This window comes from Lepidochelys olivacea (assembly GCF_965140295.1).
Source record: "Lepidochelys olivacea isolate rLepOli2 genome assembly, chromosome: 6".
NCBI classification, from domain to species: domain Eukaryota; kingdom Metazoa; phylum Chordata; order Testudines; family Cheloniidae; genus Lepidochelys; species Lepidochelys olivacea.
Window position 1 is genome coordinate 72,021,005 of NC_140416.1, and position 17,279 is coordinate 72,038,283.

Here is a 17,279-nt window from a genome sequence, read left to right on the forward strand (position 1 = left end):
TCGCAGAGATGTTTGAATGGTCACACATTTTGTATTTTTTATCACATTCATTACTATAATACAGGTGACTGCCTTAGAGTGTTTGCAGCACTCTACATCTATTTAATTTCATAGCATAAAAAACAAAGTTTTGTAATATGAAATTCTAGTTTTTCTTCATTGTTTAGATTTTTTAAAAATGCCTGTCATTTGTACTTATCACAACAAAATCTCTTTAATACCCTCTTTGGTCCAAAGGTTGATTTTACTAGCTGTAGGTTTTAAATTGCCTTTTGAAAAAATATGGCATTTTAAATCTTTAAATAAAAATTGTACTCATGAAGGTGGGGGTTTTATGTTTGTGAGAGAGCAATTGTTCGTGGGGAGTACTTTTAATACTCTAGTATTGCTTTTTAAGAGAGAAGGAATTTTAATTTTCCTGTAAAGAGTTTAGGAAAGGGGAGTTTTTTGAGAGGTTGTATAATGTTCAAATTGTTCTCTAATTTCTCAGTATATTAAGCATATATTGTGTATCTGTGAGAGTTAGCACTAAATACAATGCATGTGACGTGAAATATGAAACCATTTTAACCAGATATTTCTAATGAAACATTGTAAATAGTATAAATTGAATAATTTTAATTCTTTAATATTAAAAAATTGTTGAATAATGTCCAAAAGTACAGTACTGATTTTATCATAAAACCAGCAAAGAATAAAACCAACAAACAAGCAAACAATGAACAAAAAATTAATACTAGTGAACATAAAAAGAAAACCAGCTGAAATAGATGTTAATGACAATGTATAGTCAATACAAATGGATGAAAGTGAAAAATAAAAAAAAAAGGCCAATTCAAAACCACCCATTAAAAAGAATGAAATGCAGAAAGGAATCTAAAGTTTTGGATAGGCAAAGGATTTTTTTCTTAATGCAGCAGGTAAATCATTTACAGTTAGACTGAATTACTTGGATCCACGTATCCTCCCTTGCTCTGGTGGAGGGAAGGTGAAAGGAGGTAATTTACTTCAGCCCTTGAAAGGTTGCAGGTTTCTTCCCTCTATATACCCCGCCAGCTCTGCGAGATAGCACATAGGGAAGGTGGAGCACTGGTGCTTTCCTTTCCCCACCTATTTGTTCCCAGGAAGGAGCATCTGGTGTTCAAATACTGTGCTCCTGCCTGAACCTGGTTCTGGATACAAGAGTCTGAAAGCACTGATGCTGCTTAGGGCTGCGAGAGGTGGTCTCGCATGTTTGCATTAAGGCAAGTTACAATCTAGACCTTAATTAGCAAACTGTATTTTTGACATATTCTGAGTAATTATTCATTAAATGTGCTTCACAGAAGAAAAATCCTTTACATTTCCTAAATTTAATTAAATCTAGGAATTTTCATAGATGAACGAAAGAATTTTGGAACTCAGAGACCTGTAAAATTCTTCTCCCTTTTAGTATGCAGTATATCTGCATAAAGTGTGTCACATCCTTATCTAATACCTAATTATACACAGTTTTTACATGGTGTTTTTTGTTGTTTTTCCACAGTCTCAGTTTGAACTCCAGATCTTTCATATTCGTGGAGAGCATGCTGTATCAAACACAAAGCTTGAGGAAACCATTGCAAATCTCAAGAATGAACTGGAAAACAAATTAAATAGAAGAAATGAGAAAACAAAGGACGTCTGTGTATCCACTGAAGATGATAATCCACCAAAGACGTACAGAAATGTATATATACAAACTGACAGAGAAACCTTCATAAAGCCTAGTAAAGAGGAAAATATACGTGTGAAGAATAGCCAAATGGTACCTAAAAAGCTTAATATTTCTACTTTAAATCACAGTATTTCTGCCCCAAGTGAGAATAAGGAACCATGTCACTGTGCACAGACTTCAGAAAGTCTCTTATCTTGTGAACAGAAACCAGTGTTAGTATCTCTAACACCACCCCCACCACCTCCTCTTCCTGAACCTTCACTACCAGCTTTAGTTCCTCCACCACCTCCCTTGTTAACAGGTTTGGCATCCACTCCATTGACATCCCAGTTTGGATCTGGGCCACAGCCATTTCCTTCAGGTTGTGGAAATCTTCCGCCACCACCGCCGCCACCACCACCACCACCACCACCACCCCCCCCAGGTTTTGGGCCTCCTGGTCCACCACCCCTGCCTGGCTGTGGGCCACCTCTACCGGGAAATGGGCCTCCTCTTCCACCGCCACCACCTGGGTTCTTTTTCAATAGCACTCAGTCTTCAAACCAAGGTCCTCGAAAACCTGCCATTGAACCTAACTGTCCCATGAAGCCTTTGTACTGGACTAGGATACAAATCAAAGACAGCAGGTAAAAAGTTATTTTATTTGGATTTATAGGTATAATTTATGTATCATGAGGATGAGCATGTACAGTATTTAAGGTTTGTTTTTTTTAAAAAAAGACAAGAAGAGTTAAAGATAGAGCCCAAAAAACAAAAAAGGAATATGAAAGGAAAAAAGTTTTCTAAAAATCAGAAGATAGCCCAAGCTTTAAAAAGCACAACAATAGATAATAAGCAATGGGTTTTAAAATGGAAAAATATAACTAAAATTTTTAAAAGTTTAAAAGTAGTAGTTCATAGGCAACATTGACAAATATAGCAAATAGGCACAGGGTAAAATAAAAAGCTGAGGCTGTGTATCCAATATTGCTTCAAAGAGTTTGTGTATTATTGGTTGCCTGTCTTGTCATTTTAGATTGCAGGATCTTTAGGGCAGGGAGTATTTTGTCCTCTATGGTCCCAATCCTGCAACTAGTTATTTATGTTTAACTTCTGTGAATGGTTCTGTGGGAGTCCAAGGGAGTACAGTTAAGTATATGCATAATTGTTTGAAGGCTCTCTGGGCTGCCAACTGGCCTGGGAGTTTAGAAGCCCTGGGGCAGTCCACATAGGGCTACAACTCCAAGGCAATCTGCCTGGTGAGACTGGCCTCTCAGATCCTGGAAGTCTGGGGTTGCCAGCAGCCTGCCAGGTGGTTGTTTGTCAAAAGTTCATCAAACCTGACATGTTTCCATGAAAAAAATTAGGTTTGATGAATTGGCATTTTCCTGACCAGCTCTGCTTACAGCACTGCTTGGTGAAAAGACAGAGAGACACTGAAAATTCTGCTTTTCAGAGTTCATTTTCTGAAGATTTCTCTCGAGTTCTGCTATGTTCTCTGACATTTCTTGTGGTTAATTACAGTAGCAAAGAACTCTAAGTGACTTAGCTAAAAGGAGGATTCCCTTCTGATTCGGAACAAAGTATTTCTAGCACAACCCGAAGTTGCAGCAATTAAGGTGAAATTACATGGTTGTGTTATGCAGGAGGTGAAATTAGATGATCACTGTAGTTCCTTCTGGCCTTAAAAATCTATGCAGGCATGTGTGCATATCAGTGCAGGCATGATTTTGGAGCAGGCATGTAGGGATATCAGTGCAATTACACAGACAGGATACTCTCTAATCTTTGATTTATACCTTAAAATAAAAGGTTTATTTCTGAAGTACACATTTAGACAAAAATATATTTACGTTTAAAATATTTTGGTTTTATTAATTTTAAAATCACATGAATGATCTTTAGTCTTTAAGGTGCCACCAGACTACAGATGTTAAATGAGAAATAGATGTTAGTGCCTTTGTGATCATCTAGTCTGACCTTCTCCATGCACAGGCCATAGAACCTCATCCAGTGATTTCTGAATCAAGCTCATAACTTCTGTTTGAGCTACACTGTATCTTTTAGAAAGATATCCAATCACAAAAGTACTGGCAATCCCACTGGAAACTCAATGGCAGGGTAAATGAATCCCAAATGGATAGAAAATAATAATTTGCATTCTTTTAGCTTATTCCTCCCCCTTCCTTCATGCACGGATACATATTAAATTCTGTTACATATTGCACCTAATCAGAGTAATCATTTGGTGACAGCAGCCATGTACGTATTTACACAGCTTTTTCCCCACTGCAATTCTACCCATTTCATGACAGTTAATAATACCATTGCCTGTTAGTGACACCTGCTGGAAGAAATGGACTCAGAATTTCAAGCTTATCAATAGAAGTTAAGAATAGTCTGAGGATAATATTATCCCACTTACTTCCTTCCCTAAGTATTGCAGTTTCAGAACTAAAGCAATTCAGTACTGAAGTGCTCCATTTGTTGCACTATGTATTTGATTTCCCAAACTTTGGATAAAGCCAGGAGAGTTGTACTCACACATCCCTATGTTTAAACACTAATGAGGGTGAGTTCTGCACGCACCAAATCATTCTTGGAGGATGCAGGATAGCAAAACTATCTTCCCTCTTTAAAATTTACTGTGTATTAAGCGGTTCAGAATGCTAATAGACACCCATTCCAGTTCCTCAAACTAGTAGTAATAGTGAATAGAAAGCACGTAGCCATTTTCATTTCATCTGAAGTGAACTGAATCTCACTGATAAGATAAATAACACAAAACTCAATCCAAACTTTTTTCCTTGAGGTTCAGAAAAGTTTGGCCAACTATTTTTATTACTTTTCATTTGCATAGTGCATTCCCTTGTTCTAAGCCGATGAACCAGAATAACACAAGGCTGCCGTTGCAATATTTCCATTCATATAAGGGTATGTCTACACAGCATCTGGGAACATGCTTCCCAGCATAGGTAGACAGACACATGCTTGCTCTGCTTGACCTAGTGTGCTAAAAATAGCAGTGTAGCTGGGGGTACCATAGGGAGTGGCTTGGGCTAATTGCCCAAGTATGTAACCAGGGAGACCAGGAAGGTTTGTACTCGGGTGTCTAGCCTGAGCTACTGCCTATGCTACCCCCCGCTACACTTTTATTTTTATGATGGTAAGTTAAATAGAGTTAGCACACATCTGTCTATCCAAGCTGTCAAGCACCCTCCCAGCTGCAGTAAACATACCCTAACTGAAATGAGAATTCTCTTGAAAGCCTGTTTTCACAAGGTATTATCCTGATCTTTGATTGGTGACCCAACATTCTAGTGCAGTACAAATAATAAATAGTAATTTTTGATCACCAGTAGGCTTGAATAATTTAAATAAGTACTTAAGTGTTGTAGTACTTTTTAGTGCTGCCTTCTGTAATTTCTTTTGACACTTTACCCAGTCTAGTAGAGAAAAGAGGGAAAGTTATTTGTCCTTTGGCTGTACTCAGCTGCTGCTCTGGTTTTAAAATCTAACACGGAAAATATATTTTTGTAAATATTTGTTGTGAAATTTTAATTTTATTTATTTGTTTTCAGCAAAATATCTGTACCAACTTTATGGGACTCATTAGAAGAACCTGACATAGTTGATACTAGTGAATTTGAATATTTATTTTCCAAAGATGCAGTTCAGGAAAAAAGAAAACGCTTATCAGAGTCTTATGAAAAGAAAACAAAAGCCAAAAAGGTACACATTTTTTTCATAATAACATTCTCTTTATTGAGTGTGTTCATGTTTCTGTGTTTTAAAAAAACAGTGATTTACATTCTGTTAAATAGAAACTGCCAACAAAACGTGAATATATGAAAACAAGAATTGTTATTATGTTAGTGTATAATAGATGGATTTTCTGTTTTGTTTATAAGTGAATTGTCAAACCACTGTGCACCATCTACACGTTGCTGTTTTTACAAAGGACAACTTGCATTCCTTCATCCTAACATGTTTGTGCATATTTAAAATAAAAGTTCAAAAACAAAGTATTGAAAGAAGATGTAACTTTGGTGAAAATGTAAGGCATAAAAGAATGAGCATGCTTCACATCACACAAATGTTTAACAGTCCATACCAACAGTAATATTAAGGCCCTTTTTGTTTTTACTGAAGAATTCCCAGGTTTTAGAAATGCTATTATTTGGTTCTTACTGATTTTCACACAAATTTTGGTCCACCCAGATACATAGAAATATTGATTGTTACAAAAAATCCAACACATTAGATTAGATGGATGTGTTTATGTTAATCATAATTTAGTCTAAGTGTAATTGTGAGGCTGTCCATTAAAATAAGGCAATGTAGTGGAAGATATACATACACACACACTCCTGTGTGTGCATATATGTACATATTGTTAATGTACAGTTCACTAAATAAACCACAGCATTAAACTGCTTTTACTTTTAATACTCTTACTTTTCTCTATTTGTTGCTTTTTTCTGTCCTTCCATATCCTAATATTAACCCCAATATTTACCCAGAAAACTATAAAGTTAATTTTTCCACTGATTTTTCAGCTATTTTAAAAAATTTGTAACAAACACTGACATGTTCCCAGGAAATTTTAAACAAAATAAAAACTGAAAACGAATGGCCTTTAGTATTGTGTGTGTGTGTACGTGTACACTTCAAATATATTTATAATTTAAAGCAAAATATTTTAAATCATTTCCTCTATTTATTTGCTATGCAGGGCTTGATGTTCCGTTTGAGAAAAGTTAATGACGCTACTTAATTTTCCTCTTTGTTTCATTCCCTTCTTCCATTCTCTTTGCTTGATCTCGTGTGCATGCTCCTCTGCCATTTTGGTTGCATTATCAAGACCAGTTTTAGGGGCAAGCAAGGAAGCAGTACCAGTGTCGGACTTGGCCATTTTTCATTTGGGTTTTTTCCCCTCTCCACTGATTGACTGCCTGTGAAGGATGTCTCTTTCTTTATTCTGTTTTTTGTTTGTTTTGTTTTGTTTTGCTCCAACACACCAAAAACATTTTCCAGTCTGGCAGGGAAAATGTCTAGGGCTGGCCCCACCCATTACCCTCCACTCACTTGCACATGCTGCCTAGTTCTCTTCATGCCTGGTCCCCTGAATGTTCCTCTTACACTAGTCATTTTGGAAGCCCTGGCTCCTCTCCTGATGGTAGTTCTTGCTGTAGGCTGACGGCTCCAATCCTACTGATTGCTGCAGTCCCTGAATGCAGTTCCTGTTTCCTCTCCTACTGTTACATAGTGGTAGCCGTTAGAGCACCTAGGATGGCTCTGCCTCATTTTTGGTTACTTCTATGGTTGTTCAGCCTTTTCTTTGCAAGTAGGAACCAGCAATAAGTGATCTGTTATCTCCCTATGGGCAACCAGCAACATCTCTGCAGACAACCAGTGGTCTATGGACTACAATTAGCAAACGGTGTGTGTAGACGTCCTTCTTGATTCTGGGCCATAAGGATGTAGGTTTAACTCTCACATCAGAAGCCAGGCTCTATACAGTCTATTTTGCTCTTGATTAGAGTATACATAGACATACAAATTATAAGTAATTGTATTTTAAAGCAAAATAGCTGAATAGGTATTTGCTTTTTCATCCTTAGCTAGCTATCCAAATTCAGGTTTATGTTTAATCTTGGAAGATTTAATGTCATTGCAAGCATAAGATCTGCAGCCATGTGAGCTGGTGAAGGGATCTTACAAAAGAGTGATGATAAATCCATGCCGCTTGTATTTTATCCTAAAAGGCCCAGTACGGTTAAAGCGTCAGTGCCACTAGACACTTTCAGATACATTCACAGTTGCCATATTATCTTATTTGTTACTCACACTTTAAAAAATGGACACAGAAATATGATCTTAAAGTAAAATTAGGAACCTGACAAAGAAGAAAGTGTTAGTCCATGAAGTGATTGACATTGTTTTGTTACTGCAGAAGTCTCATAACAATACATTATTATATATTATATGACATAAGCTCAGTTGAGTTTCCCTGGGTTGAGCCACAAGAGGGCACCTTGGATATAACCTTTGCCTTTATCATACATAATTAGAAAAACAAAGAAGTTTCACAACCTCCAACTATTTAAAACATCTTTTTTTCAGAAATTATTTGTCTTAACACGATAATTAATCTAGTTATAAATAGCACTTAACATTTATAAAACTCCAAATAATGTGTTAATGTGTTGGTTTTGTTGTCTATATAAATGCATTTTAAGGATATTGAACTATTTGGGTTTTTACATGTTTACTTTTATTATTTAACCTGAACATACTTGTTCTATGAGAAAAATTCTTCCTATCATATTTTACTTCATAAACCTTTAGAGTATGAATGGTGGTATTCAGTACTCAGATTTAGAAATAAATCCAATTAGTACAATAGTGCAAATTCCTGATACCCACTTTCTAAATTTGCTTTTGCATACTCAAAGATTGAAAGGGGAGGTTTATTCTACATTTCACTGAATTTGATCCATAAGAAAACATTTCACTATCTAGTTGGAAAATACAGACTTTAAAAGTCTCTTGAACATAATGCTATAAACACAGGCTTTATGAAGAAATTAGACACATTTTTTACATTTATTTGTATTTCCTATTCCAACTTATACATGCAACATCCCTGAATTTCAGGTATGCTAGACCACAATATGGAGAGCATTAGTTATCTGTTCTGAAGAGCAAATACATATTCCTGTTCACTTCCTCACCTGCCCCTTTTGGTAAAACAAAAGCTGAATCCTAATTTGTTATGGCTAATACAGTAGTTCTTTGCTATATTTTTTCTTTGTCCAGAACTTAATTTCTAGTAGGATTACTTACATACAGTATGGGTGGCAAATGAAATGGTGCCCACTTTTTCTGGGAAACCTTATGTATTTTTTCACACACTGTATGGTTCCTTGTTTATCTGGATGTATGAATGATTCTTCATTTGCATTTCAATGTAGACTTTTATTTTTAAAAATGTAGAATAGGGTTTACTGAGATTACTGAAACAAATAGAGTGTAAAAATATAAATGACATGAAAAACTAGGGTGAAAATACGAAAAAAAAACCTCACTTGAAGAAGCAGATAAGAGATGAACTTTGGAAGTCACCCACCAGAATAAAAAAGTAAAAACTAGGGCTGTCAAGCAATTAAAAAATTTAAACGCGATTAATCGCACTATTAAAAAATTAATCGTGATTAATCGCACCGTTAAACAATAATAGAATATAATTTATTTAAATATTTTTGGATGTTTACTACATTTTCAAATGTATCGATTTCAATTCTAACAAAGTGCACAGTGCTCACTTTATATTTATTTTTTATTACAAGTTTCAGAGTAACAGCCGTGTTAGTCTGTATTCACAAAAAGAAAAGGAGTACTTGTGGCACCTTAGAGACTAACCAATTTATATGAGCATGAGCTTTCATGAGCTACAGCTCACTTCATCGGATGCATACCGTGGAAACTGCAGAAGACATTATATACACACAGAGACCATGAAACAATACCTCGTCCCACCCCACTCTCCTGCTGGTAATAGCTTATCTAACGTGATCATCAAGTTGGGCCATTTCCAGCACAAATCCAGGTTTTCTCACCCTCCGCCCCCCCCCCCCCCACACACACAAACTCACTCTCCTGCTGGTAATAGCCCATCCAAAGTGACCACTCTCTTCACAATGTGTATGATAATCAAGGTGGGGGGGTGAGAACCTGGATTTGTGCTGGAAATGGCCCACCTTGATTATCATGCACATTGTACGGAGAGTGGTCACTTTGGATAAGCTATTACCAGCAGGAGAGTGAGTTTGTGTGTGTGGTTTTTGGAGGGGGGTGAGGTAGTGAGAGAACCTGGATTTATGCAGGAAATGGCCCATCTTGATTATCATACACATTGTGAAGAGAGTGGTCACTTTGGATGGGCTATTACCAGCAGGAGAGTAGTTTGTGGGGGGGGGCGGAGGGTGAGAAAACCTGGATTTGTGCTGGAAATGGCTCAACTTGATGATCACTTTAGATAAGCTATTACCAGCAGGACAGTGGGGTGGGAGGAGGTATTGTTTCATGGTCTCTGTGTGTATATAATGTCTTCTGCAGTTTCCACAGTATACATCCGATGAAGTGAGCTGTAGCTCACGAAAGCTCATGCTCAAATAAATTGGTTAGTCTCTAAGGTGCCACAAGTACTCCTTTTCTTTTTATTACAAGTATTTGCACTGTAAAAAAACCCCAAAAGAAATAGTACTTTTCAATTCACCTAATACAAGTACTGTAGTGCAATCTCTTTATCATGAAAGTTGAACTTACAAATGTAGAATTATGTACAAAAACTAACTACATTCAAAAATAAAACAATGGAAAACTTCAGAGCCTGCGAGTCCTCCCAGTCCTAAGTCTTTTTTAGCCAATCGCTCAGACAAACAAGTTTGTTTACATTTGCAGGAGATAATGCTGCCCGCTTCTTGTTTACAGTGTCACCTGAAAGTGAGAATAGGTGTTTTCATGGCACTTTGTAACAGGTGTCACAAGATATTTACATGCCAGATGCTCTAAAGATTCATATGTCCCTTCATGCTTCAACCACCATTCCAGAGGACATGCGTCCATGCTGGTGACAAGTTCTGCTCGATAACTATCCAAAGCAGTGTGAACCAACGCATGTTCGTTTTCGTCATCTGAGTTAGATGCCACCAGCAGAAAGTTGATTTTCCTTTTTGGTCGTTCGGGTTCTTTAGTTTCCACATCGGAGTGTTGCTCTTTTAAGATTTCTGAAAGCATGCTCCACACCTCATCTCTCTGAGATTTTGGATTGTTAAATTGCTTCAGAGTAACTCAGTGTTTATAGTACAGTGGAATGTAGTTATTTGGCACTACTCTGTACTGCTTAATTGGCTAGAAAAACAGGCCTTAGACGAGTCTAACCATAAATGACCTACACTTAGTTGTAGATGTGTGAGTTAAAATAAAAATATTTAGTTTGATTTCTTCAGTGATTTGGGCCTAAACCTATGATATACTGTAATTTATCTTCATTATTGTTATGCCCAATATTGCCAGTCATATTCATGTTGTCCAAATACTACTGCACACAGTGCAGAATAAACCATTATGATCATCTAGTCTGATTGCTTGCGTAACACAGGCCATGTAATTTTACACAGTAATTCCTGCATTGAGCCCAGTAACTTGTGGTGGAATTACAGTGTATCTTTTGGAAAAAAATTCCTTGTATATGTACATACAATTTTCAAAACACTTTATCAGTAACACTAATCTTGTTGTCAATTAATCACTTTTAAAATACAAAAAAAATCAGATTTTAGCAGTTAACTGAAATTCTAGTATTAAAGCTTTTCTTACATAAGGTTCCATGAGTCTCTGATAAATGGCTAGTTACCAGGCCACAGTACCACTTGAAAATCTTACAGACAGTTTGATCCCCTTGTATATTCTTGTGTTTTTCATTGTCTCTCTGAAATCCCAAATGTCTGGTGGCTAGCTCCAATGGATCAATCATGGTGGGCTCCTTGCAATCCAACAGGGAGTTATTTTACTTAACGACAGTGTGGTGTGTAATGGAAGGCTTATTGTGGATTTATGTAGAACTATTAGTTCTTCTTTTTTCATTCCCCTTCCCACCCTCCCAAGACCCCCGGCCCCTTTATAAAATAACCCACCAGTCATATGTATCTAGTCAAACATTTACCTCCTGGATGCTTCAATGCATGCTTTACTAGTATGGGCTTGAGAATCCCACAGTATCATAGAGTATAGCACCTAATATTCAGATTAAAAAATAAACTTTTGTACAGACTTCAGAAAGATAGATTTTGAGTCTTAACTACAGAAGCTGACGGGTTCATCTAAAAAGATGTTTTCACCTTTTTAACTTATTCTTTGTGTTACTTCCCTAATTCCTTTTTCAAGTGCTCATGAACAATAAAATCATCTAGAACAAGATGTATTGTTGTTATGGCTGTGGATTTCAAGGTGGTGTTGTTTTGTGTTTGGAGTATTTAGAAGACTATTTTAGATGAATAATTAACGTGTAATTTAAGAAAAAAATTAAAATGTTCAGAATTGTACGATTGATTGGAGACCTCTATGAAGAGAAAGAAGATCCAGAATAAGAAAAGGGGGGAATTTGTAGGTTTTTCAGTGGTGTTATTTAATTCATTCAGGTACAAGTAGATATGGATAGTTATTGATAAATTTACAGATTAAATTGACCTTGATTTTTTGCAAAAACAATAGCAAACTAGTAGAATTGATTAAAAAAAAAACTCTTGAAACATTTTTTCAATTTAAGCTACCATTTTGACTGAAACTGAAAACATTTAGCAAAAATAGTTGGTCTAAAGTTACTTTTTAAAATTTAAAATATTGAATTTTTTGAAAAATTTTGAACATTTTTTTTGTTTTTTCTCAAAAGCCAAAGCCATTCATTTAGCCCCCTTCCATGTATGTTTTATGAAACAGTCTTTAATGATATGATCCCATGTTATTCTTCCTACCTTTCTCTGGGAATGAATCAGAGTTGTGTAGTGAAGAAAGCAGTTGTCTGTAGGACCTCTGCCTCTTCTGTTGCAAAAGTTGGAAGATGTGTAATGAATGAGATGGGAGAGAGGAGACGGTCTCATTGTTAAGACAGTTGAATGTCATCCTAAATAACTGGATTCTATCTCTGCCTCTGCCACAGAGTTCCTGTGTAATGCTGGGCAAGTCAGGTAAACCAAACTTCTTCTTTGTGTGCTGGTCTCTGTGGTTATTCACTGTGGGTGCATATGTGCCCTCCATGCGCTTGAGACTGGAAATTATTCTATAGCAATGTACATTGTTCCATGCCTCCTGATGCTTCCATCTGAGTGCATAAAACATGTCATGAACTGACCACTCCAACCCCAGTTCCTTTTCCAAAACGTCCGCTTCTCCCCTTCCTCTGGCACTGCCAGGTACTCTGTGTCCAGAATCGATGCAGCCAGAGCCTGTACAAAGAAGACATTGATGGTACGAGGCGCTCACAGTGTCCTGAATCTGTGCCTGGATAGACCACCACCAATGCCTGAGCCTCATAAGGACAGGAGGGATTGTTCTCCCCCTGCTCTGATAGTACTGCCTACGCACAGACCTTCCACCTCTAAAACAGGACAAACAGTCCTAACAAAGCCCAGGAGACCAGACAGTTCACCTGAGGCTGGTCCCAGTACGCTGTCCTGGGGAACTTGGCTATGTATGTGGTCCTGGAATCCCTGATTTTTGCAGAGCTGATATTGTTGTGGGAGGTCCCATTCTGTCTACCCAACAGTTGCTGGTACGGGAGCATAGCTGGGAACTGGAGGCTCAACTTCAGTCTCTTTCTAGGCCACCTGCTCCTACTTTCTGTCTGATGTAATCAGTTCCCATGGTACCCTCCAGTCCCATGGATAGAACATGAGGAGGCCTATTCATCAGACAAACACAAGCCAGTACTGATGGTCACTCCAATTACAATTATCAGTCCAGACAGGCCTTCCAGATCCACTCAACCTCCCTTTCCTCATTATCATCAGTTCTGGCCCAGAGACCAATGGTAGCCAACACTGGGGCCAACTCCATTTCACTCCATTGCATTGACCTTATTGGAGCCCCAGGGTTAATACTTCTGGGCAGTTGAGTCATGAGGACCCTGAGTTCCACTCGCTGAAATGGTCATCACTGGGTGAAGAAGCACAGGCTCCTCAGGAGCAGTTGATAAAGGAATATCAACCAGTGTTGATGAATCCACCAGCAATACTCTCCTCACCCTTTCCAGATGAGGCAGTATGAGCATCTTCTCCCTCATCTCCAGACAATTTTCAGAATTGAAGACATGCTCCAGATTCCTCAGGAGACGGTCCAGAATTCCACCCTCAAGGTCCTAGAAGGCTTTGGCTCTATCTAAAGTGGTACTCCTGACTAACAAGGCTATCATGGAACCTGCCAGATTGGTCTAGCAATCACCTGTGTCTCGATAATCATGAGAAGGGCTTTGTGGCTACAGGTCTCTGATTTCCCCCAAGTGATCCAAACCATTTCTGCGGACCTCCCCTTGGAGGGTAATGACAAGACTGATAAATCATTGCACATGTGCAAAGACTGCGTGAGTACAATCCTGCCCATACTGCTACATCTATACTCAAGCTCCTGCCTGTGCTGCCGTGGCCATGCTACTATTTTTAGGCACTCATTTGAGCAGAACTAGCAGAGCAGGGGGAGAAGGAACCTCCAAGCTGCTTTGTAGAAAGGCTCTGTCTCAGGCCAAGGGGGTTGAGAAGGAACTGAGGGTGGTTCACCAACACAGTGCTATATAACAACAGCATGGAGCAGGAGACTGAGTAACATGCATGCACGGGCTGAACAGACACTGCTATGAGATATCTCTGATCAAAGGCACATGGGGCGCAAGTGCACTTAGAGTGTAGCACCCACAGGGACACTAATTAAAGAAAAAAATAAATTAGTTATCCATTAATTTTGGGTGCCCAATTTGACATGCCGAGGACCTGATTTTTCAGAGTACTTAGCATTATATAGGATTTAATATGTTCCAAGCACAGCTCCCACTGACGTCACTTGCAGCTCTGAGTGCTGAGCATTTCTGCAAATCAGGGTTTCAAGTTGGGCACCCAGAAAATGAGAAACACAGTCAGGGCTATGAGGCATTAATGGTGAAGTACAAATTATACCAATATGAACTCCTTTATTGAGCATCTACCAGCAGAACAGAGAGGACAATTCCAGGCAATTATTGCAGAAGGCCAGCTGCTCCCCAGAACATCTCTACTGGCCTTTCTTGACACTGCTGACTCTGCTCATTCAATTTCTGTGGTAGTAGTTATGAGGAGAGGCCTCCTGACTTCAGCTGTCAGGATTTCTTAAGGAGGTCCAGAATATGGTCAAAGACCTTCCTTTTGATGGCACCAAACTGTTTCCAGGCCCACTTTACATTCTCTGAGGATCTATATACCTACCCCAAAGAGAAAGTTTAGTAGGTTCAAGACAGCACAGAGATCCTATCCAACCCAATTCTTGGATTCCCAGAGATCATATGAACCTCAAAACAAGTAACAGAGGTTCTAGAGAAGAAAGCCACCCACTTCCTAACCTTTGTCCTCACAACCTTCTACCCCAAAGCACCAATTTTGATGGGATGGTCGCAGTCCTGAGCTCCCATCATCTTTCATACCAACTGCAGCATTTCATCTGCCTTCCTCCCTTCAGAGACCACCTTTATAACTTCTAGCGGGCTTGGGAGTCTATCCCTATGGACAAATGGGTTTTGGAGATAATCTCCATAGGGTACTCCATCCACTTCACTTCTCTTCCACCTGCCAACCCCCCTGCCCTGCCCTCTTCAGGGACTGCTCTCACGAGAACCTGCTATGGCAGGAAATAGGCTGTCTTCTACTTTTGAGTACTATACAACCAGTTCCCATGCATCACAGAGGGAAAGTGTTTTATTCCAGGTATTTCCTGTTCCAAAAAAACAAACAAACAAACAAAACCAGTGGTTGGAGACTCATCCTAAATTTAAGGCTACTCAACACCTTTGTGAAGGCACAAAAATTCAGAACAGTGACACCTGCAGCAATAATTCTGATACTAGCCCAAGGGGATTGGTTCTCAGTCCTTAACCTTCAGAACGCATATTTCCGTATAGCAATTCACACATCTAACAAAAGATTCCTACGTTTTACTGTCTGTCAGGACTATTTTCAGAATAGGGTGATTATAAGTAGCAAGCATAGAGATCAAAGTTGATTATCTAAGAAATAAAATAAATTCACAGTCTGAGTTCTATAAACTAACCAGGATTTGAATCAAGCCTTGTCTCACACTAATAGATGGTACAAACAGGTCACAGAACTTCAATACACAGGCTGGAACTCTCCACCAGCCCGGGACCACTCTCCCCATTTCAAAATCTTTGTCCTCCAGATGTGTTTCCAGGTGTTGAGTTGTCGGGGAGTGAGGCCAAGTCATGATGTCACTTTCCCTCTTTATAGTTTCTTTGAGCTTGCTGGAAAGATGTATGCTTCTGAAGTGGAGGTCTACTTTGTCTTCTTGCTTTCTCTGAGAAGTTTTTTCTGGGATGATCATTGGGAGTGTGGTTACGCTTTAATGGGCCATCAGTGCATCTGGCTACTCCATTGTTGTATCTGATAGGCTGGTTGTGGCTGTGCCCGACTTCACAGCATATTTCAGTAAAACACACATAGCAAATCTTCATAACTTCAGATACAATAGCACATACAATCCAACAGGATATTAATGTTCAACAGATCAAGACTTTCAGAATGATGCCTCACAAGGCATATTTTGTACAAACCATATCATAATTATATGACAGTGGTGAATATGGGGGTTCAAGGGTGTTGCTTTGAGCTACAGAGTGCCACACTCACCTTACAGGGATGTTGTGAATATAAATTAATTAATGTTTGGGATGCACTCAGAGACCATAGTGATGAGCACCATAGAAAAGCCTATGAGGAAATGAACGGTTCTGTCTTCCGAGCAGGATTTGAATAGTGTACGGTGTACAGTAAATAAGGTGTGAGGCCACATACTGAACAACAAGGAGAAACCGATATATTGAATAGTTACCCATTATGTGAGCACTGTCTATTCTGTGCACTGAATGAGTCCGGGTTCCTGTAGAAAAATAGTATCTGCTCTTGTAATTAAAGACTGAAGCAAATACTCACCAGCAACTACACACCACACAACAAAAACACTAACCCAGGAACCAATCCCTACAACAGACCCCATTGCCAGCTCTGTCCACATATCTATTCAAGGGACACCATCATAGGACCTGACCACAATCAACCACACCATCAGGAGCTCGTTCACCTGCATATCTACCAATGTGATATATGCCATCATGTGCCAGCAATGCTCCTCTGCCATGTACATTGGCCAAACTAGACAGTCTCTATGCAAAAGAATAAATGGACACAAATCAGACATAAAGAATTATAACATTCAAAAACCAGTAGGAGAACACGTTAGTCTCCCTGGACACTCAATAACAGACTTTAAAGTGGCAATTCTTCAACAAAAAAACTTCAAAAACAGACTCCAATGAGAAACTGCAGAACTGGAATTAATTTGCAAACTGGACACCATCAAATTAGGCCTGAATAAAGACTAGGAGTGGATGGGTCACTACAAAAACTAATTTTCCACTGCTGATACTCGCACTTTCTTGTCAACTCTTTGAAATGGGCCATCTTGATTACATTTGCTTCATTAGCATTACAAAAGTGATTTTTTCCTCCTTTGGTATTCACCCCTTCTTGTCAACTGCTGAGAATAGCCCACTTCCACCTTAATTGAATTGGCTCATTAGCACTGACCCCCCACTTGGTAAGGCAACTCCCATCTTTTCCTGTGCTGTGTATTTATACCTACCTCTGTATTTTCCACTCCATGCATCTGATGAAGTGGGTTTTAACTCACGAAAGTTTATGCCCAAATAAATTTGTTAGTCTCTAAGGATTCCTTATTGTTTTGCTGATACAGACTAACCCGGCTACCACTCTGAAACCTTTCAAAA

At 38.6% G+C, this 17,279-nt stretch overlaps 1 protein-coding gene across 2 annotated transcripts in view; it reads left to right on the forward strand.

Moving 5' to 3' along the window:
- Window positions 1-17,279, forward strand: part of FMN1 (formin 1) — a gene marked incomplete at its 5' end in the record, with an annotated part of 373,959 nt that overhangs the window by 204,110 nt on the left and 152,570 nt on the right. For both annotated transcript variants that reach the window (XM_084632400.1, XM_084632401.1), the window contains 2 exons: window positions 1,526-2,322; window positions 5,257-5,407. In XM_084632400.1, the coding sequence (XP_084488526.1) occupies window positions 1,526-2,322; window positions 5,257-5,407 (948 nt within the window). The remainder of the gene's footprint in view (window positions 1-1,525; window positions 2,323-5,256; window positions 5,408-17,279) is intronic.